Source organism: Lepidochelys kempii, chromosome 19 (assembly GCF_965140285.1).
Source record: "Lepidochelys kempii isolate rLepKem1 chromosome 19, rLepKem1.hap1, whole genome shotgun sequence".
Taxonomy (NCBI): Eukaryota; Metazoa; Chordata; order Testudines; family Cheloniidae; genus Lepidochelys; species Lepidochelys kempii.
Window position 1 is genome coordinate 2,599,153 of NC_136398.1, and position 22,339 is coordinate 2,621,491.

The 22,339-nt window shown below is 54.4% G+C and overlaps 1 protein-coding gene across 2 annotated transcripts; it reads left to right on the forward strand.

Annotated features, from left to right (window-relative positions):
• Positions 1-389: 389 nt before the first annotated feature.
• On the forward strand, positions 390-22,045 carry CSF3R (colony stimulating factor 3 receptor). Of its 2 annotated transcripts, none has more exons than XM_073317624.2 (16): positions 390-612; positions 2,492-2,629; positions 3,808-4,107; positions 4,715-4,838; positions 5,126-5,313; positions 6,745-6,899; positions 8,636-8,789; positions 9,813-9,895; positions 10,242-10,455; positions 11,341-11,532; positions 12,342-12,443; positions 13,008-13,154; positions 16,083-16,223; positions 17,250-17,340; positions 17,982-18,063; positions 18,745-22,045. In XM_073317624.2, exons 2-16 carry the CDS (start codon positions 2,563-2,565, stop codon positions 19,276-19,278), a joined length of 2,574 nt encoding a protein of 857 aa, XP_073173725.2. In that variant the 5' UTR covers positions 390-612; positions 2,492-2,562; the 3' UTR covers positions 19,279-22,045. The 2 variants fall into 2 exon arrangements, with proteins under 2 accessions (XP_073173725.2, XP_073173726.2); XM_073317625.2 differs by having other exon boundaries at positions 18,748-22,045.
• The last annotated feature ends 294 nt before the right edge of the window (positions 22,046-22,339 follow it).

Sequence of the window (22,339 nt, forward strand, 5' to 3'; positions counted from 1 at the left end):
ACTCCTCCCAGTTTAGTATCATCCGCAAATTGGTAAAGCAGGGTGGTTCTGAGCTTTCAGCATGCTGCCTTGAATGGTGCACTGGGCTGTACAAACAAGGGCACTTAAAGCGCACATCCAGCCCCTCCCAAAGGCTGCACTCTGCTCCAGGGCCCCTTGGATGCTGTATTCCTCCTGCCAGCCTCTCAGAGGCCAGGCTGGCCTGGCTGGCTCTGGCAGGTCACAGCAAACTAGAGTATTATTGCCCCATCCCGGCCGCTCATGGACTCCCTTTGAAGCTCAGTGGGCGGGGGGAGGATGAGCAGGGAGCCCTTTCCCCAGCCACTCGCTGCGTGTGATGTGCTCCTTCCTTCCTGCCATAAAGCCAGGCAGATACAGCCTGCGGGGAAGCATTTTGCAATCACCTTTTCTGAAAGTCAGAGCAATTAACGGCACTGGTTGGTGGGTTTCTTTTTTTTTTTGTTGTTTTTTTTTTTCTTTCTTTTTTGAGGAACTAACGGTGAAAGCAACATGTTAGAGAAGAGCTGGAACACTCTGCTCTCCTGGGAGCCAGGGGCCGGTCCTGCGAGGGAGTAGCGAGCCGGCGCGTGCAGCACGAGGCGCTGAGATGAGGTAAGGGATGGAGCTCATGCTGGCTGGGTGCCGACTCAAACTTGGGTTGTACAGAACGTCCGATGGGATCCCACTGCTCTGGCTCGGCTCCATCCTTGGCCAAAGCTGCTCGGGGTGGATCGTCCCACTTTTAACAGGTGGTGAACGATGCATTCTTGTGAATCTGGGGGTCCCGGCATTCAGCGCCATCCTGCTGCTGCAGCTCAGAATCATTCAGCGGCTGTTCAAAGTTTGCACGGTGCTTTGGAGCTGAGAAGTGTTATCCCAGCTCGTTTCCCCGTAGCAGGGGTGGAGAGATGGAATAACCTGTTCTCACACATCACCAAGCACCATGAGCCACAGATCCAGGCTATCATACCATTGACCCCACCCACCGAGGGGATCCTTTTGTGGGACTCAGTGGAGCAGCCGGATATCCAGCCCCAATCGTGGTGGGAATTGGCAGCAAGGAGCAGGTGAGGGAGTCAGAACCTAGGACCCAGCAGTCTGGGGTTCAGGAGCAGAGGGAGGGGTGAGGATGGGGGAGCAGGGGTGGGCTGGGAAGAAGAATATGAAAATAGTTTAGAGGATGTACAGACTGCAGAGGAGGGGGAGGCAAGATCCCAGTGGCCTGCAGATGTGGCCTGTCAAGTAGGGAAGCATTTCCTCATTCATTCCTTTCGTGAGTCTATAAATAACCCCAGCCTCAAGCCACCTTTCATGTTTCTTAAACCCACCCATTGGATGGCATGGGAGGTGAAACCACCCTGGCACTGTGGCATGCCACATCTGGACACGAATACAGCCGTCCCTTCTCTGCAGGAGCCAAGGGACCTGCCTGCCTTGTGTGTGGCTGAGTGGAGCTCTGAGCTGGCTGCTGGGGTCGCGCTGGTGGCCGAAGGTCATGCTAGCCTCTCCCCACGCATGGGGCTGGTATACTGCCAGGGTGCTTTCCCATTCTCTGTGCTCTTTGCCAGCCCGGGCAGCACCGGGGCTCTAGGGGGGGGGGAGGTTTGGTTGTACAGGCTACAAGCTCCTTGGAGCAGCAGGGGCAGTCTCTTACTAAGGGGGTGCCTACCCAGCAGCTGGGAGCAAGTTCCCAGCCTGGATGGAGACTCGTGCTTGCGGGGCCAAGCTAGCATGTTATGAACAGCAGGGTGGGTGTTGTGGCTCTGGCCATCTGAGCTCAGACCTGAGGGGGGCAAGTCTCTGCCTGAGCCAAGAGGCAATCGCTCACCCTGGGCATCGCCGCACCCCCAGCCACTCAAGTTACTTTATTTCCCAGGCTGGAGGGGGCTGGAGGGGCTGTGTGAATGTGTTTCTGACCCAGAGAGGTGGCCTGAAAATGGGCAGTGACAGGCTGCAGGCACACAAGCCTTGAGTCCTATGAGCCTCTTCGTCCCAAATGTAGTCAATGGGAACAGCTGGAGGGGCGTGGAACACGCTCACTTCTGTATGTACCACGGGCGAGCACTGAAAGGACCCGTCACATGCCACCACCATCTGTAACACGGGTCAGCACCAAGAGCATTTGTGCTTGGCTCTGCTCTCCCAGGATGTGAACGGTGTGGAAACGCTTTGATGCAATCAACCAAATGTCTCAGACCAAGGAGGAAATTCACAGCCTCAGGGTGCCGATGCAAAATGAAATTTGCTTTGTGAAATACAAATGTAGTGTATATGTCAGATGCCCAGTTAGCGTGTGTGTCTGTGTGAGATAGATAGATAGATAGATAGATAGATAGATAGATAGATAGATAGATAGATAGGGGGTGCATCGGGGTAGATAGACGGATGGATGAATGAACCCAGTACATTTTGCCTGCTATGTAACTCAGAAAGTCTCTGATGTAGGATTGTACCAGGCCAGGTTAATCTGAACACATTCCCATCTCCACAGCCATCATCCCGGGCCTGTAAAGGGGGCTCATTCTGTGAATTCCAGGTGATGCCAAAGCCCAGGATCAGATCATGGCCACACACTGGAACTCTGGGATGCTGCTGGGATGCTCCACACTCTTCCTTCTGCTCCTGGGAGGTGAGTTTCAAAGGGACGTGGTTCCCAGCAAGGAACTGGGAAATCCCTGACTCCATACAGATGCACTTGACATCAATTCTGTGGCCAGTATGGAATGAGTTTGCTAGTGTCCATATCCCAGACTCGGCGCTGACTGACAGTGGCGGCAGGGGGCTGTGTTGGGGACTAGCCTGATGGAGAGGTGGCTAATCCAGGTCAGGCTGGAGAAGAGTGGTGGGACGGTCCCCCTGCCCTGGCGGTACTGGACCCTGGATCTGTAGATAAGTGGAGAATTTCCCAGCCCAGTGCCATTCGCCAGCCACAAGTGAAAATGATAGATCAATGTCTCAGGGCTTTGAAAGGGAAGAGCCCCACTGAAGTGACCGTGGACCGAGCACAAGAGCCCAAAAGCAAACGAAGGCCCCACTCCTAACATGTGACCCTCTAGGACAGACCCCTGAGCCTGGGCCCCAATCCCAGACCCCGCGGCGTCCCAGTCCTCCGAGCCAACGCTGGAGTTGCTGGAGTCCCGGCGCTGGTACCCTTCACACTCTAACAAAAGGCACTGTCCACATGTCTGGCCCTTTGATTGTTCCTTTGCCATTTCAGACTCCAACATGGCCCCTTTGGTGCTAAGCTCTTGCTGTGCAATGTGATAGCTCCTTAAAATCTCCATTTGGGAAAGAAAAATTCAACCTTAATGGCAGCAAATTTAAAGCTGACAAAAGCAAACACTGTTTTGCACCATTAGCCTATGGAACTCCCTGCCACAAGGTCTCCTTGAGACTGGGAGTTTAGCAGGATCCAAAGCAAGGCTTGGACATTTATCTAGCTAACACCACCATCCAGATTTGCTATAGAAAGGGTTAAAATTCATAGAACTTTGGAAAGGGTATAAAGTCTCCTCCTTCAGGGCATCAGCCAACCAACGGGGCTGGGGGAAACCTCTCCCTGGGGCAGGTTATCCCAGAACTGCAGGGTTTTGGCACCACTCACCCCATGCTGCAGATGAGGCGAGATACTGGGCGAGATGGAGCCCAGGTTTCTAAACATGGGGCTGGCTTTCAGGAAAAAAGAGTAACACACTCAGGCTGCAAGAAGGATTTCCTGGCGTGCCGGTGAAGGAGCAGGCCAGAGGGGCAGCCTCTTCTGCCCCAACGCCCTGTCACCCTGATGTGCTGTTCTCTCTCACTCTCCAGGAGCCCGAGCCTGTGGCTGGGTAACAGTGGACTCACCCACCACTCTCTTGGGATCTACAGTCACGGCCTCTTGCACCATCCAGAGCAACCGCTGCAGTGGTTTGGAAGGGGAGGAAATCCAGATCACATGGAGACTCGACAGCATGTCCATGTCAGGGAGCCAGCACAAGAGCGCAGAAGGAACAGAAGTTTCCAATCTCACCATCAGCCATTTCAACCGAACCAGGGCCAAGCTGTGGTGTTACGTGGTGTGGAACGGCACCCCACAGCGGATAGGCATGGCGGAGATCCACGCAGGCTGTAAGTCATGGTCTCCTCTGGCCTCGACTCAAAGGGCCATGTTTTCCTGCATGTGCAAATAGCACATCCCCGTCCTCTTGATATTTGCACCAGCATCCCTTTCCTTGCACCAAAACCCCTGTGTTTGCACATGCAAATTGGGTTAAACTGAACTCCCAGTGGGGGCAGGTAATTAGGGGCCACTACCTCATTTGCAGGCACGGTCACTCAGACTGCCGTCGGCCATGTCTCCAAGAGGCTGGCTGGATCTGGTGCTGAATACCGTCTCACTTCTTTCTTGCTTTGGCCAGGGAGAGATGGGGTGGGGGTTATCATTTCCTGGTGTGTGGGGGAGGGGAGGTCCGTTTGAGGTCATGTGCAGGTTGGCAAGATATAGCAGTGTGGGGAGGGAGAAGCTTGTGCTTGCTGCCTGGCTCGGGGTTCCAGGGCTTCAGGCATAGGTATCCTCTATACATGTTACAGGAGAGTTCTACAATTGTAGGTAGGTGAATAGTTAACAGACACAGGACCAGTCAATGCTGCTCAAGGACACGCAGCTTAACTGCCCAGACCTGGGAGGTCCACTCAGTGCATCTCAGATCCTTTCTCCCCATTGCTTTCTGCCTAGATCCACCAGCAAAGCCTGACAATCTAACCTGTATGATGAACCTCACTGAGAACAGCCTGACGTGCCGATGGGACCCCGGGCTGGACGGACACCTCCCAGCCAAAGTGGCTCTGAGAAGCTCCAAGTAAGTGTTGAGCCGCAGCCGAATGCATGGCCTCCAATCCATCAGCAGGGCCATGGTCAGGCCTGTTTGCCCATTGCACACCACGCATGGAGAGCCCTAGAAATTATAGGGGAAAGGGGCCCGTTTGGGTCCCCTCCTTCCCTTTGCAACCAGCAGCAGCTGGGTGTGACCGCTGAGTGCAAGTTGAGAGGAAGGTGAGGCTGGTAGCTCGGGCGGATGGGTCTCCAGTGGAACACACAGAATGTTCGTGGGGACCTACAGACTGACCCTGTCTCGTTGCACTGCAGGAGCAGAGGCCAGTGTGAAGTTTCCCAGGAGGCGATCCCAGACTGTATCCCACAAGCCGGCCAGAACTACTGCACCATTCCCCGCAGGTTTCTCCAGCTGTACCAGAAAATGGACATCTGGGTGTCCGTCCAGAATGCCCTGGGCACAGCTGAGTCTGAGCATCTGTGTATCGACCCCACGGATGTAGGTGTGTAGCGGAGCTGGGGGCTTCCTTTGTAGCCACCTAAATCAGAGTTTGGACAAAAGAACTGAGAGAGAGAGAGAGAGAGAGAGAGAGAGAGAGGGAAAGTTAGTTCTGTTAGACCAAGTCCCATTAAAACACTTCAGATTCTTAGCTCACACTTTATTTTAAGGTTCCATTTATAAATGGTTTACGAAGGGTTAATAAAGGATTACTAGCTGTTCTAAGCTGGTTACAGATGTGAGTAGGATGTGTTATCGGTGGTTACAAGCATCTCAGCACAAAATGTTATAGATGGTTATAAGCAACCTGTTGACTGACTGGTCCCGCTAACAGGTGGTTAGCCATTGCTTGAGCTATGTGCAGCTCGAACATTTGGCCCTTCCACCAGCAGCGGCTGATCCAGTCAAAGATATTAGCTCACCCGCCTTGTCTCGCTCATGTATTGAAACATCAGCGAGTCATTTGTTAACCCTTTGGAAACTACTGATCAATGGAACCTTCGTGTCAAATACGATGTATCCTTATTACTATCATTTTGCTGTTTAAGGTCCTGATTCGAAGCCCATCAAAATCAGGGAGAGTCTTTCCATTGACTGGGCAGGCCCTAAGTGCTCATTTCTGCCTGTGAAATCCTGACCCTGTTGAAGCCACTGGCAAAACTCTGGCATAGTGTATCAGTACCTGGGATTTCTGTTACCAGAGTCCCTAGGTGTTGGGGGGAGGTTACTAAGTAGGAGTTAACTCCCAACATCCTGGCCAAATTACAGTGCAGTCGTTATAACTTGCTCACTGCACCCCCCCTCCAGGCGGTTTTGACTGATGCAGGATGATGTTTCTCTCCGCAGCACAGAGCCCTTCTGCTAAACAGCTGCTTCATGTCAGCCCAACATTACAGCACGAGATGGGGTAATTCCTCTCCAGGGTGGGGAGGGGGATAAGTGCATTGGGAGGTTTCAGGAGGAAAGACACAACAGGAATGCCAAAGCAACGATTAATTAATGAGTTATTGTCAATTATTAATAATAATACATTTCCCTCAGTCTCTGATTGGCCCCTTTTCCCCTACTGCAATTATGGATCAATCTCCCCGTAATGCCCTGAGGCTCATGCGTGGGAGATTGTTTCATTTCATTTGCATGTTGAATCCAACTCCTTGACAGATTATTTCTATTTCCCTTGGTCTTTTCATGCTGCATTCTTTTAACCATTTATTTTTCTTACTCACCTCGCCGGGGCTTAAAGCCAGAGCCAAGATTAAGACAAACCCTAAATCAGATCAGATAGATGGCTGGGAACCCCCGTGTGAACCCCAGGGTCTGGGGCACCCACTGACTGCAGGAGAAGGTGTGCCGGCAAACGATGAGTGGGGTCGAGCCCGGGCTGTGGTTTGTGCTTTTCCCCATCTCGCTAGCTACCTATCTTGATTCCCTGTAGCCAAACTGGATCCCCCTGTCCTAAAGAGCATCCAGTCAGTCCCTTTCCAGACTGACTGCATCTCCGTGGCCTGGGAAGGGGCTCCCACCAGCTCCCACATAGAGCAGCAGTGTGAGCTCCGCTACAGGACCCATGAGGACCCTGGATGGACTCTGGTGAGTGACTGGCTGCGGGCGAGGGGGGCTGGCTGGGGCATTGCTCCATGGGGCTGTGTTCCTTTGGAGGAAGTCTGGTCCAGTGGCCAGGACTCCTGGGATCTGTTCCTGCCTCTGTTTCCATGGGGCGACTGAGAGCCCCCCATTTTCCCCATCTGTAAACTGGGAGATTCCAGCTGCTCTTCCGGCAGGGTCCTGAGGGGAGAGAAGTGAGCCATTGGCTTCTTTCTCCTGTTTGGAAGGAGGGAAGGAAACCTCTCCTGTCCCCCTCAAGCCCCCACTCCTAAAATGCAGTGTCTGCTCTTCAGTTGTACCCATTCAGCTCCCTGCCACTCAGGGATAGTCCAGAGACTTATTCTGCACTTCCAGTACCTTCATTTGACCCTCCGCCCCCTCCCCTCGTCACTGGGTTTGCCACACACCCTGTGCCCACTGCTGATGGGGCACAGAAGAGAGGCAGCCTGCTGGGCACTGACGGCTAGATTTCCCAAGAACTCAGGGCTGGATCTCCAAGTGTGCAGCGCCCCCTTCACCCCCCCCCTGCCTCCCATCACCACCACCATCGGAGACAAATTTCCCACCCTCAGGAGCTCCCATTGTGACACTGGTCAGATTTTCCAGAGCTCACGCCCAGCCCCCTGGGCTCTTTGGGCAATCGGGCCACTTGCTTAGATGCCAGAAAGGGAGTAGAGCACTTGGAAATCTGGGGTGACGAGGCTTTCTGAACACTTCAGCCTACGGCATGCGGGGGGCAGACACCAGCCACGGGGGCCAAGATTCTCCAAAAGTGGCTAGTGATTTGGGGGCCTGGATTTTCAGAAAGTGCTGAGCAGCCACCCTCTGAGACTCAGGCCCCTTTAAGGCGTCTCCGATTGGTGGCTCCAAATCAATAGCCACTTTTGCGCCCATTGGGGATCTGGCTCATTGACCCCAGGGGAGCGAGGCTGAGCACCTGCCCCACCAAGCAAAGACCAGAGCAGAGCGATCCAGGCCAGACAGCTTGGAATTCCACCCTCTCGGAGCCACTAACAATCACGTCTTCGTCTGTGCTTCTCCAGCCCCATCAATGCATCTCCTGCCGCCAGCCCGTTTCCGCGCCGCTCCCTGGCAACCTGCGACACAGATTCCCTTTGGAGATGTCCCTCTAGTTTGAAGCAGCACCATTCCCTTGTTTAGATAACAAGTTTTCTGGGCTGATTCTCCCCTCCCTTAGGTGTAACACCCCCCCACCCCGCCCGAAAGGCATGGGGTTCCCCTGGGGAGTGCGCGGAGCCAGGCCCCTGGAGCCTGGCCCTGGCCTTTAAGAGCGGGGCTCTCTGGGAGCACACAAGAACTGATTCCCCCCGGGTCTGAAGGCTGCGCTGGCCGCAATGGACTTTGCCCATCAGATCCCACACTCTGTGTGTGACTCTTCTTTTCGGACCCGTCTCCAGTGGGCTGTGCAGCTTTGTCCACAGAGGGGTGAAAAAGCTTTGCTGGGAAGGAGCAAGAGAGAAGCGGGGCTGGCTTCCCCCGGGCCCAGTCCCTCACGCGCTCAGTTACATCCACAAAAGGCTGCCACAGCAGAACGGGTTGTCAGGGGCTACCCCAGGTAGCTCTTCACGCCCACTTCGGTCTCCTTTGCCCGGGTGTGAACGACGCGCAGGGCCCAAGCCGGGGGAGGGTCGGGGGAGGGTCGGGGCCACATGGGGTTGCCTCTGACAGCTGCCAAAAACGTTGCTTTACTTTGCAACCAGGTCCCCCACATTGTCAGCCCCAACCTGAAGACCCATCACTGCGGCTTCCTCTTTGGGATGGATTATCGCTTCCAGATGCGCTGCAGGAGGGTCACAGCGATGGGCTACTGGAGTGACTGGAGCCCAGAGTGGAATTTCATCACCCACGAGAAAGGTGGGTCCTGACGGGGGACCAGCCGCACCACAGGGTCAGACTGACTCAGGCCCAGGGACCCAGGGAGTCCTTCCCATGCCAGGGCTGTTGGGAGGCCCCGGTGTGAAACAAACACGACAGAGAGCCATCCTCACTGCTGCCCCATACCCACCCCAGCAGCCTCAGCCGAGAGACCACGGACCGAGCCCTAGGGCTGGGACCCCACAGCGTCCCCAGTGCTGGTGCGTTGTGATCCCACAGCGCACCTGGGGCTGTGGCTTTGCCGAGTGACCGGGGCAGGGTGGAAGGACACGGTGACACACGCAGAGCTTGGTGATGGGGCACTGAGGAGGGCAAAGGAAGAGGCCCAGGGGCGCCTGGGGTCCGACCCCTGCTTATTGGCGTTTGCAGTGGGTCTCTAAGGCGCCCCATGCTGGGAGCAGTGCCCATTTACTGCCCCTGGCATGTGGGTCAGGCCAGTTTCACTCTCGCACGTGGCCTGGCTTCTGCTCTGGGGCAGGTGTTGTTCCGGATGATTATTTGCTGGGCGATGGGCCAGTTCGGTGCACAACGAGGAGACAAGGGCTCTGCCCGAAGGTGCCCACGGTCTAAGGGCTGCTCTGCACACATGTTTGGTCCCTGTAAAGCAATGTCCCTTAGGGGTGTGATCTTTTACCCATCTGTTTATACCTGTGGGTGCAGTTATAGTGGGCTAAGGGGGCCTTGTCCTGGTACAGCTATTCCTCTTCTCCTATACGGAGAAACTAACCTGGCATCGGGCACCTTTATACCAAGAGACCCACCCACACGGGGACGGTACCAATGTAACTGCCCTGGCAGAGGTCCGGTATAGCTTGTGACCGTAGACCAGGCCTAGGAATGGGGCTTGCAGCTGTCGAAGGTGCAAGACTGAGTTTTAGTGACGTTCCGATCCACTGAGACCAGCACATCTGTGTTGGGTCTGTCACGTGTACCAGTAAAGGGCAGCTGGGAAGAACGGGTGAAAGAAACCCCCACTCCTCCCTCTCTTCTTGCGTGCCCAAGCTCCTGCAGGGAAGCTGGACGTTTGGTGGAAGATGACTCCCGTGGACTCTGGGAAGAGAGCAGAGGTTCACCTGCTGTGGAAGGTAAGGCTGGACATGACCCTAGCAGCAGAATGCACACGTGGCTCGTTGTACGATGGCCCCTATTATTACCCATGGCTTGTCTGTGGGGGAAGAGACAGGTGAGCCCTTTATCATGGGACACACTGAGACTGCCCCAGCCCCTGTCGCTGTCCTGGGCTCCCCATTGCTAGGACAGTCTGCCCCACCCTTTTCTCCCCTGCCCAATTGTTGCTGTAGGACCCGTCCCCCTAAGAGCTAAGCACCAAACACAGTAAATCAGCCCTGCATGGTGCTCTCCACAACGGGTTCTGGTTGCAGGCCGGGGGCCCCACACTAACCCAACCGCGGTTCTACCCACTCTGTGCAGGCTCTGAAGAGGAACGAGATGAATGGCAGGATCCTGGGGTACTGGGTCTCCCTGAATCCCAGACGGAGGAATGTGGAGCTAACAGCTGTCTGCAACACGACAGAGACTCAGTGCAATTTCTCTGTGCTGGCTGGGGTCAGGAGAGTTTATCTCGCAGCCTATAACTCAGCGGGCGAGTCTGCAGCAACAGAAGTTATCTTCCTTGAGAAGAAAGGTAGGGGCTCGCTAGACATCCTTGCAGTCTGTTCAAAGCAGCATGTCTCTGAAACCCTGAAAGCACCTTCAGGTGGGCTCCGCTCTGCAGAAACCCTTTGATTTCTCAGCTCCGCTGCACGTGGGCCAGGAGCCCCCCCTGTCACTCCTTTGTCTGGCTTCAAGAAGTTGGACTGTCTGTATTTGGTCACGGCCCCAGTAATAAGTAGAGGCACTTGCCTGTCGGAGTGTGATCTCTGGGCTCCTCCGTGATCCCGCAGACACGCAGTGACCCCGAGATGGGCACCCCGGTGCACTTCCTGGGCTGCAGAGCATTGCAGGGGAGCCGGGGATGAAACCCGGCCGACACCATGCTGGCCTCAGGCGCATGTTGTAAAGGCTGTTGAGAGTGATTAGCCGGAGGGCCAGCTCCTCAGCTGGTGTGAATCAGCTGGAGCCAACGGAGTGACACCAGTTTACACCAGCAGAGGAGCCAGCCTGTAATCTCAGAACCATCCTTTTGAATGACAAGAGAGCAACTAATGGCCAGGCCTGTGCCCTGAGCAAGGGCAGAGTGCGAGACCCCAGACCAGGCAGTGAGTCCTGACATTCCCGTGGCTGCTTGGCAAGAGAAGACGCTTCCCTGGCTCGCAGACTCACAGGCCCCATGCCCTCTCCTCTACCCCAGGCAGCTGCAGAGGGTCCGTGGCATCCTCTGGGTTTTCTGACTCCACGGTGAGCTCAAAGAACAGCAGCACAGATTCTGATGCCCTCCCCGCCGCCCCCCCATCCCTGCCCACCCCCGTCCCCCCCATATCCCACACACAGCTTCTCTCACCCCTCCTGCCTCCTGGGGCTGCGGCTGTGACTGTTTGTGCCTGATTGCGCCCTCCCACGCTGTTCGCAGGTCAGCCCCTGGCCGGGATCCACACTTCCCCCTGCGATGAGCACAGCCTCTGGGTGCACTGGGAGGCCCCCAGAGCCACAGCCACTGGGTACATACTGGAGTGGCGCCAGGCATCCTTGCCGGGGCCAGCCGGCCGCAGCGTGAGCTGGCAGGTGGAGTGGAACAGGAGTGCTACCAAGGCACTAATCCGAGGTAGGGCGCTAAGGGGCAGGGTTTGGGCAGAAGCCTCGGGCGTGGGAGGGCAGCAAAGGTGGGTTCCTGGCCTTTCGCCCCTTCGATTCACTGGTCTAAGGTCTATCCGCAGCACATGGAACCTTAGAGGCTGGACACCTGCCAGGAGGGGATCTGCTGGCCCGGGCTTACAGGGGGCAGCCTGGTTGTGTCTTCTGACTCCCCATGTTTCTGAGCTGCCCCTCGATTTTACAGGTCTCTGCCCTGTATCCATCCACCGAACCCCCCGTCTCTGCTCTGTATCCATCCTGCAACACGCCCCCGTCTCTGCTCTGTATCCATCCACCGAACCCCCCATCTCTGCTCTGTATCCATCCGCCGAAGCCCCTGTCTCCGCTCTGTATCAATCCTGCAACACACCTCCACCCTGTCTCTGCTCTGTATCCATCCACCGACCCCCCTGTCTCTGCTCTGTATCCATCCACCGACCCCCACGTCTCTGCCCTGTATCCATCCACCGACCCCCGTTTTTTGCTCTGTATCCATCCTGCAACCCCCCTTCAGTTACCATGTACCTTCCAAGGTTTGTTTTCATTCCCATAATGTCAATGCTATGCCATTTAACCCCTTGGATGCTGCCTCATGTACCAGGTACATGATGGGAAGTAAACATTTGATGCATCAGCCAACCCGTGGTGTCTGATTGAATGGAGATGCAAGGTATGCTGGCAGTGCAGAGGGCACCCTCCCTGCTTCTGAAGATTGAGTAAAGGGCTCTCAGTGCTTGTAGCCGTGCTGGTTTAATCACCTCCTCTTGTTTTCTCTTCCAGAAAATATTGAACCTTTCCAGCTATACAATATCTCCGTGTACCCCCTGTACGCGGACGCGGTGGGGCTGCCCCTGCACACAACAGCCTATTCAAAAGAGAAGGGTATGTGTTTCTATAGCATCTCCCATCCTGAATGACCCCAAACTGCTTCACAAACTAAGTCCAGGCAGCATGACTGAAATGCAGCCATCTCTGGGGTGGAGGGTGGCAGCCCAACAGCACACATGAATGGGGGTGCTGAAAGACCAGCCCAGGGCAGCGGGCCAAACCCCTGCTCTTATGAAAAGTGTCTCCTGGCTCCGTGGAATTTGGCAGATCAGAGGATTAACTGCAGAATGATCTTCTGCAAGAGATCACCGTGCAAGAACCACAAGACAACCAGACTTCTTGGGTGAGGTGCTCAGCTGGGGCAAATCAGTGTAATCCCACTGACATACTGCACCGGCATACACCAGCTGGGGATCTGGCCCCCTGCTTACAGGGCATTCAGGTGAAGAGGTGTGTGGGTCCTGAGCTCCCCGACCTCCAAGCAGTCAGATTTCTCACAAATACCTGCTCTTATCTAGGCCTCTTTGCCCTCCGGCCCATATTGGGGACCCTATAGGAATCTGCACCACAGTGCCCTGGGCTGCTTTTTGTACCTTTCATGTTCTTCTCCCACTTCAGCTCCATCGTGTGCCCCTAAATTCCACCTAAAGAGCATCAGCAAGTCCCACGCCGAGCTCAGCTGGGACCCAGTCCCCATTGAAATGCAGAACGGCTTCATCACGAACTACACCATCTTCTGGACCAGCACCACCAGGGATGAGCTCCGTAAGTCCTGCCTGCCTCACTGCCACCCTTGCACTCGTCGACCTGCCCAGTGCTTTGTAGCACTGTATTTCCCATGGGCTGGAGGGATAGTAATCCAAACGTGATCCCCTGCACAAGGGCCTGTCAGCAGCAAGGAAGCTCCCACCATGCAACATGCTTAAGGGCAGGAGCAGGGATGGGTGTGGGCCTCATTACAAATGTGGCCTTGTCTGACACCTCTTGCGAGGAACTCATGATGAGATAGATGGGGGTGTGTCTGGGACACATTGTGTCTGATGGCTGGGCTAGATGGGCCTGGGGCATATTAGAATTGGTCTCCTTGTGATAGTCCTTTAAAACAAAACCCTCTGAAATATGGAATTAATGGGAACAGCAGCAGGGGAAGGGGCAGAGAGGGGGCTATTTCTGCAGTGCGCTAAAACGCAAGGTACATTTTAGTCCTAGAGATTGCTAAGAGTTCGCTTGTTCCAGGCATGCAGGTTGTTTCTTTTTCAACCCCAAGCGACTGGGCGCAATGCAGGAATCCCTGCGGGAGGGGCTCTGACCCAGGCTATGCAGGAGTCAGATTAGAGTGTTATAATGTCCTGTCTCTTGTGGCTTTAAAAATCTATGGGGCCAGATCCTCAGCTGGTGTAAATCAGTGTCACCCCACTGACTTCTCAGGATGTGGCCCTGTGAACCTATATCTGTCTGTCTAAGGTATTATACAGCTTCCATCATCACAGTGTCTGAGTACCTCCCTGTCTCTAATGGATCTATCCTCCCAACCCTCCTGTGAAACAGAGACCTGCTCTTATGCCCATTTGGGCAGGTGGGGATCTGAGACTCAGAGACAGGTTTGTACAGGTATTTAGGCACCTAAAATGCAGATGAGGTACAGTGGGATTTTCAGAGGCACCTAGGTGCTGAACTCCTGTTGATTTCAATGAGGGCTGGCAGCCTAAGTGCTTTTGCATCCAAGAGTTTTAAAAGAGCTGGCTGAGGAGCTTGCTGAACCATTATTGTTGTTTTTCAATAAGTCTTGGAACACTAGGAAAGTTCCAGAAGACTGAATGAAAGCTAATGTTGTGCCAATTTTTAAACAGGACGACCTGCGTAATTATAGGCCTGTCAGCTGACATCGATCCCAGGCAAGATAATGTAGGGCCTGATGCAGGACTTGTTTAATAAAGAATTAAAGATGGGAGATATAATTAATACAAATCAACATGGGCTTATGGAAAACAGATCCTGTCAAAGTAACTTCCTATCTTTTTTTGCTGAGATTACAAGTTTGGTTGATAAGGTTAATAGGTAGTGTTGATGTACTAGACCTAGACTGCTGGAAGGCTCTTGCCTTCGTATCACATGCTATTTTGATTAAAAAACTTGAAAGATATAAAATTATCATGGCAGACATTCAGGGGTTAAAAACTGGCTAACTGATAGGTCTCAACATGTAACTGTAAATGGGGAATCATCCCTGAGCAGCTGTGTCTCCATTGGGTCTTACAGGAATTGGTTCTTGGGCCTATGCTATTTAACATTTTTATCAATGATCTGGAAGAAAACATAAAATCGTCACTGATAGTTTGCAGATGACACAAAAATTGTAAATAATAAAGAGGACAGGTCACTGCTTCTGAGCGACCTGGGTCACTTGGGAAACCGGCTGCAAGCAAACACTATGGTTTTAATGTGGCTCAATGTAAATGTATGTGTCTAGGAACACCGAATGCAGGCCCTACTTTCAGAATGGGGCTCTATCCTGGGAAGCCATGATTCTGAAAAAGATTTGGGGGTCAGGGTGGATAATTTGCTGAACATGTGACCATGTGGCCAAAAGGGCTAATGCAACCCTGGGATGCATAAATGAGAATCTCAGGGAGGAACAGAGAGGTTATTTTACCTCTGTATTTGGCCCTGGTGCAACTGTTGTGTTACTAGTGTGCCCAGTTCTGGTGCCCACAATTCAAGCAAGATGTTGATATACTGGAGAGGGTTCAGAAAAGAGCCACGAGAATGATTAGAAAACCTGCCTCCTAGTGACAGACTCAAGGAGCTCCATCTATTTAGCTTAACAACGAGAAGGCTAAGGGGAACTTGATTGCAGTTTATAAATATCTGCGTGAAAACAAATATTTAATTATGGGCTCTTCAGTCTAGCAGAGAAAGATCTAACATAATCCAATGGCTGGAAGTAGAGCCTAGACAAATTCAGACATGGAAATAAGGTATACATTTTTAACAGTGAGTGTAATTAGCCATTACAACAATTTAGCGAGGGGCCTGGTGGATTCTCCATCACTGGCAATTTTTAAATCAAGATGGGCTGTTTTCCTAACAGATCTGTCCTAGGAATTACTGTGGGGCAGGTCTCTGGCCTGTCTTGTACAGGGGGTCAGACTAGATGATCACAGTGGTCCCTTCTGGCCTTGGAATCTGTGAATCTATAAACATCCCATTAGGCGCCTACCTGCATCCTATGGTGCCCAAATCCCTTTGCAAATCTGGCAGGAGAGGCTGAATGACCTATGCGTGGTCACACAAGCCATCGGTGGCAGAGCAGTGAATTGATCCCAGCTCTCCTGAGTCCCAGGCCAGTGCCCATCCTTCCTCTAGGTGTGTGAATGTCGGGGGCTGTACTATAGGTCTGGGAAGTGGGGGGAGGTTTCAGGGGGTCACACTGTTGTGGGGTCAGGGTTTTATTTTCTCTTCTCCCTCATCACCGTCCCCTCTCCCCTTCCCCATTGTTGTCCTGTCTTTTGTTGAGGAGATGGGGGCTCGATTCCAGTCAGACCCACTGGTGCAGGTGACCACGGCCCCAGCGCCGGGCTCTGGATTTAGCTCCTGGAGATGATGCCGGGACTAGGAGCGGGTCCGTAAGGGGTGTGAGCGCGTGGCGGGATTGGGAGCTCAGGGTCACTAAGAGCTGTACCTGCTTCCTAGGTGCCGTTGTGAACTCCTCCTTCACCACCTTCACCCTCAGGGGCCTGCTGCCTTCGACGATGTACAAAGTGCACATGATGGCGTCCACAGCAGCCGGCAGCACCAACAGCACGGCTCTGACGCTGGTGACCCCGGCGCTGGGTAAGGCCGTGGGCTGGGACCCCACGGCGTGTGGGGTGGGCCCAAAGCGGTGATCAGAGGCGCTATGTGGCCCATGTGGCAGCGGTGGGGGAGGAGATAGCCCTGGGACCACACCCCTCACACTCACACTCACACAGACCGGCACACACGTGCACACAGACCGGCATGTGCACACACACGCACACACAAACACACACACACACACCCATGAACTCTAGGGACAGATGGATCCCAAGTTGCATGTGAACTTGGCCCAGCCCTAGGTGGCAGGGGAGCACATGGGGGTTGCTGAGGCGACTGGGACTAATTCCTGGGTCCACTCCAGCTGCTTAGCACAAAGCACCCCAGGATCATAAGAACATGAGAGCGGCCATACTGGGTCAGATCAAAGGCCCATCTCGCCCAGTATCCTGTCTTCCGACAGTGGCCAATGCCAGGTGCCCCAGAGGGAATGAACAGAACAGGGAACCACCAAGTGATCCATCCCCTGTCATCCATTCCCAGCTTCTGGCAAACAGAAGCTACGGACACCATCCCTGCCCATCCTGGCTAATAGCCACTGATGGACCTGTCCTCCATGAACTTAGCTAGTTCTTTTTTGAACCCTGTTATAGTCTTGGCCTTCACAACATCCTCTGGCAAGGAGTTCCAAAGATTGACTGTGTGTTGTGTGAAGAAATACTTCCTTGTGTTTGTTTTAAATTTGCTGCCTATTAATTTAATTTAGTGACCCCTAGTTCTTGTGTTATGAGGAGTAAATAACACTTCCTTTATTTACTCTCTCCACACCAGTTATGACTGTATAGACCTCTATCATATCCCCTTAATTGTCCCTTTTCCAAGCTGAAAAGTCCCAGTCTTATTCATCGCTCTTCATATGGCAGCCGTTCCAGATCCCGAATCATTTTTGTTGCCCAACCCCCACCTGCCTCGGGGGGATACTCCGGTCACGCCATGCCACCCACCTGACCCCCTTATGCACAGGGCTGAGCTTTTCATACAACCCAGATCCTATCTCTTTTCCAGACGAGAAAGAAATCCAGTATCTCCTCCTGTTCTTTGGCCTCTTGTGTGTCTTGCTCATAGTATTAATCGTCTGCTTCCAGAAGAATCGGAGGTGAGTGCCCATGGATCAGCAGCCCTCTATGGGCTTGGCAGCGCGTTATTAGCCACTTAGCCTCCCGCATTGCAGCTGTGACCTGTGCGGCCCTTCTGTGCGACACACGGGCACCGACCTCTGTCCAGACAATGAAGGGGGCTGGAGTCAAAGGGCTGGGCAGACATTTCCTCCCTCTTCGGCTCAGGGACACTCACAAGTATGGGAGCTTTGTGCTTTTCACACCAGGCCAGATCCCACGCTGAGGTGAATCAGTGGAGCTCCATGGGGTGTGGACTCAACCCCAGAGGAGCGATGTCCTCTTCACTGACGGCAGGTATCTGAACAGAGGCAGAGGTAGGCTCAGACAGGTGCAGTGAAGGACTGTGCACTGCCTCCAGTTATTATTTATATTGTGATATGACAGACGCAGAGCCTCTGCTGGGTGTTGTACAAACACAGCCCCAAGCCCTGGATTTCATCCTGCCAGCTGAGTCTCTGCCAATCTCCCCAAGAACCCAAGCCCTGGATTTCATCCTGCCAGCTGAGTCTCTGCCAATCCCCCCCAAGAACCCAAGCCCTGACAGACCGATCGGCCAGCCGCCCTGTCATTAAGCATCCCCTCGGCCTCTCATTGAGCTTCTTTGTTATGTGACCAACAGAGTGAAGAATCAGTTCTGGCCCAGCGTCCCGGACCCAGCTAACAGCAGCCTAGGCAAGTGGGTGCCGGCCGATCTACAGCAGGTAAGAAAGGGTCCGGCAGGTGTCAGTCCTCCCCCATCACTGCTGACTCCAGAGCACAATATTGAGTCACCCCTCACCAGCTGAGCACCTGGCTGGGAGACTGTACAGTGCCCTGGTGAGAAGGCCAGACACAACTGCGATGGGCAGGGATTAAGCACCAGAGTAGAAAAGAATAGAAACTAGCAGCTGGATCAGCAGCAGCCAGCCTAGCAAAGCTCCTTCAGATCGGCCGGTAGGGCCTGGTAGCAGGATCAGCCCTGCTGGGCAGCCAGGTCTAGCAAACAGCTCAACTGGCAAAGCGTGGGGCCTGATCCTGCAAAATGCCGAACACTGACTTACCCAGCGCCCTGCAGGATTAGGCCCCGTGGTGAGATTGCAGCCAGGCCCCAAAGCAACATGGGAAGGAGCGCCGCTTCTGGGTGCTGCAGTGGGGCTGAGAACACAGAGCCTGGCGGGAGAGGGGCAGGACGGGGGTTGGGGGGTCAGAGGGGCTTGCGCAGCAGATGGGCTGGGGTGAGCAGGCGGTGCAGAGAGTGTCCCCCCTCAGGGGTACTGAGAAGGGGCGATAGGGGAGGCGGTAGCAGTCAGGAGAGGGCTGTGCCCTGCAGTGGGGCTGGTGGGGCCAAAGCTACGCACCTCACTATCGGTCGGGCCTTCCCTGAGCAAACGCCTGTTTCCCAGGAGACTCTCCAGACAGCCAGCGCGAGGGAGCCTGGCCTGGTGACCATTTCTGACATCACAGTGCTCGAAAAAGGAGCCGAGAAGAAGGCACCGCTCTGGGGGAAGAAGGACCCCGTCCCAGCAGCTGCTGGCAGCTTCCCGGATCTCCCCAAATCCTACATCCACCCCAGCAGCTCCAGCCTGCCGAGTGGCAGCCGAGCTCCCGGAGAGGCGAGGCCGGGCTCCTACGTCAACGGTGCTGGGGCCGTCCAGTACGCCAAGATAGTTGCAGACGGCTACAGGGGCCAGCAGCAGCACGTCCCATCTCCCCTCTACATCCGCTCCGACTCCACTCAGCCCCTGTTGAGCGAGTCGACGCCCAGCCCCAAGCTTTATGAGAACCTGTGGTTCCATGGGGCCCCGCAGACCGGGCTGCACTGCCAGAGTTCCCAGGGGGACGCAGCCTTCCTGGAGGAGCCGCTGATCGACTTCCCCCTGCTGCAGGGCCTGAAAATCAATGGGGCCGAGGACCTGCATGACTTCCAGAGATTCTAGCGCCTTGCGGAGGCCTGGAGAATGGGCAGCTCAAACAGACATGCGGCTCTCCTGGCCAGCCCCTGCCCTTCCCAAAACCTCCATGGAGTAGGCACCGAGCTGCTGTTTGCATTTGCACCACATACTCTCAAGGCAGTGCCTGGAGCCTTGGGGAGGCGAAGGGCTGGCCAGCTGCCCGGGGATGGTGCATCCCACCGCCCTGCAGGAAATCGGAGTCTGGCTCCCTGGCTGGCAGGGGTGGAAGCTCACATCCTGATCCTGCTCAGGGAAGCAAGGAGCTGGGTGCTGTCTGCTCTGCTCTTCTGGACTTCAGCGAGGACAGTGTACTCTGCAGCCCACAGAATCAGGCCCTAAGTACCTTCCCTGAAAGCTCCTCTAGTCTCTTTCTCCCCAGGCCGGCAAGGCTGGGAATACTGAAGAGAGCCCTACGGAGGGAGAGAGCAAGCCAGGCAGCCCCGCTGGCCGACACTCAGGGCAGTGCTGACTTACTAAAGGAGCTGCAGCCATCTGCAGCTGGGGGAAGGTGGCTATGATGCAGAGAGGAAGGACGGCGGATCCCTGAAAACAAAACATCAGCTGCGTGCAGGGTCCATGCAGAGGCTGCAGGCTCTGGAGTTCAGACTTGCTCTGCAGCTGTCTCCTTTCTGCAGCTACTGTCCCCTGTGATGCCCTGGTGGGGAGGGAGCCCCGCAGACTTGGCTAAAGACTTTATAAAGCTCCCTATCTTCTAAGGAAATGTCAATGAACAGTCTTCTAAGCTCATTATCCGGCTACCTGGGGTTCTCTGGCAAGGACCAAGCCACGGATCTACGTGGCCCTCACGGAGATGGGTAGCTGAGAAACTTCACTGCACTTTCTAAACCCCAAGTTAATGTTATGCTATTTATTTGCTTCTCTATATGCTCACTTGTTACCCTGGGGACATTTGCAAAGAGTCAGCGCAGCAAGAGCTATCTGAGGCCAGGGGACGGGTACTAAGCTGCTGAGCTGTTTACTGCTAGGTCACCAGTTCAAACCTAACCTAGGTCCATAGTGACCAAAAGTCGGGACCTTTCATGGGTCTTTAGGGGTTGGCGTATGAAATGAACTGGGTGTCCAAGTGGGACCATGTTACCAAAAGGGATAATGAACTCACCGGTCAGCCTGTGAGGTGGGACGTCCAGCCAAGGGCGTGGGGTGCTGTGAGGAACGTGTGCCCTGCCACTGCTCAGGCTGTGCACTGGGGGGCAGGATGATCCCACGTTTAGAGCGCTAGCCTACGATGGGGTCGACCTGGGCTAGGTTCCCTTCCTCACTCCTATGTGACCTTGGGCATGTCGCAAAGGGTGTGTTTACTCTGCAGTGTAAACCCGGGGCTGTGGGACCTGGGCTTGTGGACTCGATGGTTCCAAGCCCTCACTTGAGCATCTACACTGCATTGCACACCTGGGTTTACAGTTGCCGGCCCCAGGTCTCACAGCCGTTCTAATGGGTCCATACCGCACTACGCAGCCCTTCTGACTCCGATCTGTGGCTTGGCCTGCAGCCACGCTGCAAAACAACAAGGCTCGGACCTGACACTCAGCGGGACTCGGTCTCTGACTCACCCCCCCAGCAGGACCCAGGTCCTGAGCGCTTGCTGACCCCCAAGTCAGACTGATTTGTGTGTGGACCGAAGCGGGGCTTGGGCTCAAACCTGAGTCAGAGCCCATGCTGTGTGTGCAATGTAGACATACCCTTCGTCTCTCTAGGCCTTGGCTCCCTATCTGAAAGCACCATCCGGCCTCCTGGTGTGTCATTGGGATAAATGCCTAAGGGATTGTGAGGTGCTCAAATACCACAGCTTTACAGGGAGGCAGTACCATAGATGGCAAGTAAATTAAGGCATTGAGTCTCCCAGCCTGCCAGCCCAGCATGGAACCGCCACTAGCCTGTTTACTTTTTGAAACAGTATTTTTTAATCGATTGGGCTGGCTTCGGAGATGGAGCGTAGCGATTTTCCGTAGCTTTGGAAGGAGTAGGCTGGGCACGGGATGCTGCAGCGGAAGCTGCACTGCAGCAAACCCACCCCCAGCTCACCCTGAGAAGCCCAGAGATGAAATGCAGCTTCTTAAGGCTTGTTCAAAACTCCCCCAGTGTTGGGGTTTGGGCAGTGATTCGAGTAGACCCTTCTTTACACTCAACCAGTTTGCTCATCCTGACTGTCAGCTCAGGAAGTTATTGGTCTGCTCGCATCACAGCAGCATTAGCTGCTGTCAAGCATTAATATAGCCAGTCGCGATCCCTGCTCACCCTGCGAGGCAATGGTTTCTCAAGCTGCACCTGACCTCCGCTCATTAGCCATAGGGTTATTTCCTTTCAGGATTTTCAATCGAGCCATTTGGCAGGCGGGCTGTGCTTCAGTTCTCTCGGTTGCTCTCAGTATTGCACTGGATGGGACTGTTGGGTGGTGGTCCAGGCTGCCAATAAAACGGTTATTATGTGGCAGTGGGGACTGGCGATGCTTCGCAGGTAAAGTGTTGTACAGCCATGTAACCATTCCAAACCTGTATGTGTTGCCCCAGCAGCCACTCCGACTCCGGCTCTGTGTGTCGTATACAATTCGTAGGGAAGGTTTCCCTTTCGGGGTTTTTTTTTTTTTTATGTTACCTTGGTTTGTTTCCTTTGAACACGTCATTGTAACGTTCTGAAATCCAGTGTTTGCCAGCTGTGTGTATTTGTTTCTGTGATGCTGCAATGGTTCTGTCACCTCTTGCTCTCCTCTCACGGGCAGATTGGCAGGGGGTGGGGGGGGCTTCTGTTCCCTCTAGCTCTACTGCAGGAGTGACATATCCACCCATCCTATCATTGCTGTTATTACTCTCCAAGCCAGGCCTGAACTAGCTGCTGGAAAGGGTAGGGGGGCAACATAGTATGGACCTGATCTCCTGAGGTGCTGAGAGCCCCCAAACCCAGCTGAAGTCAATGAGAGCTGAGGGTGCTCAGCACTTCTGGAAATCAGGCCCTAGGTGACGTTCAAAGTCCAGCGCTCCTGCAAAAGGCTGGTTTTCTTGAAGGGACACTAGAGGCAAGCAAGCCAGGC

Excerpts from the sequence above, each read along its gene's own strand:
- CSF3R (XM_073317624.2), top strand. The coding sequence starts at position 2,563 with ATGGCCACACACTGGAACTCTGGGATGCTGCTGGGATGCTCCACACTC. Across the intron at positions 5,314-6,744 it reads TATCGACCCCACGGATGTAG|CCAAACTGGATCCCCCTGTC; the intron begins GTGTGTAGCGGA and ends GATTCCCTGTAG. Across the intron at positions 6,900-8,635 it reads AGGACCCTGGATGGACTCTG|GTCCCCCACATTGTCAGCCC; the intron begins GTGAGTGACTGG and ends CTTTGCAACCAG.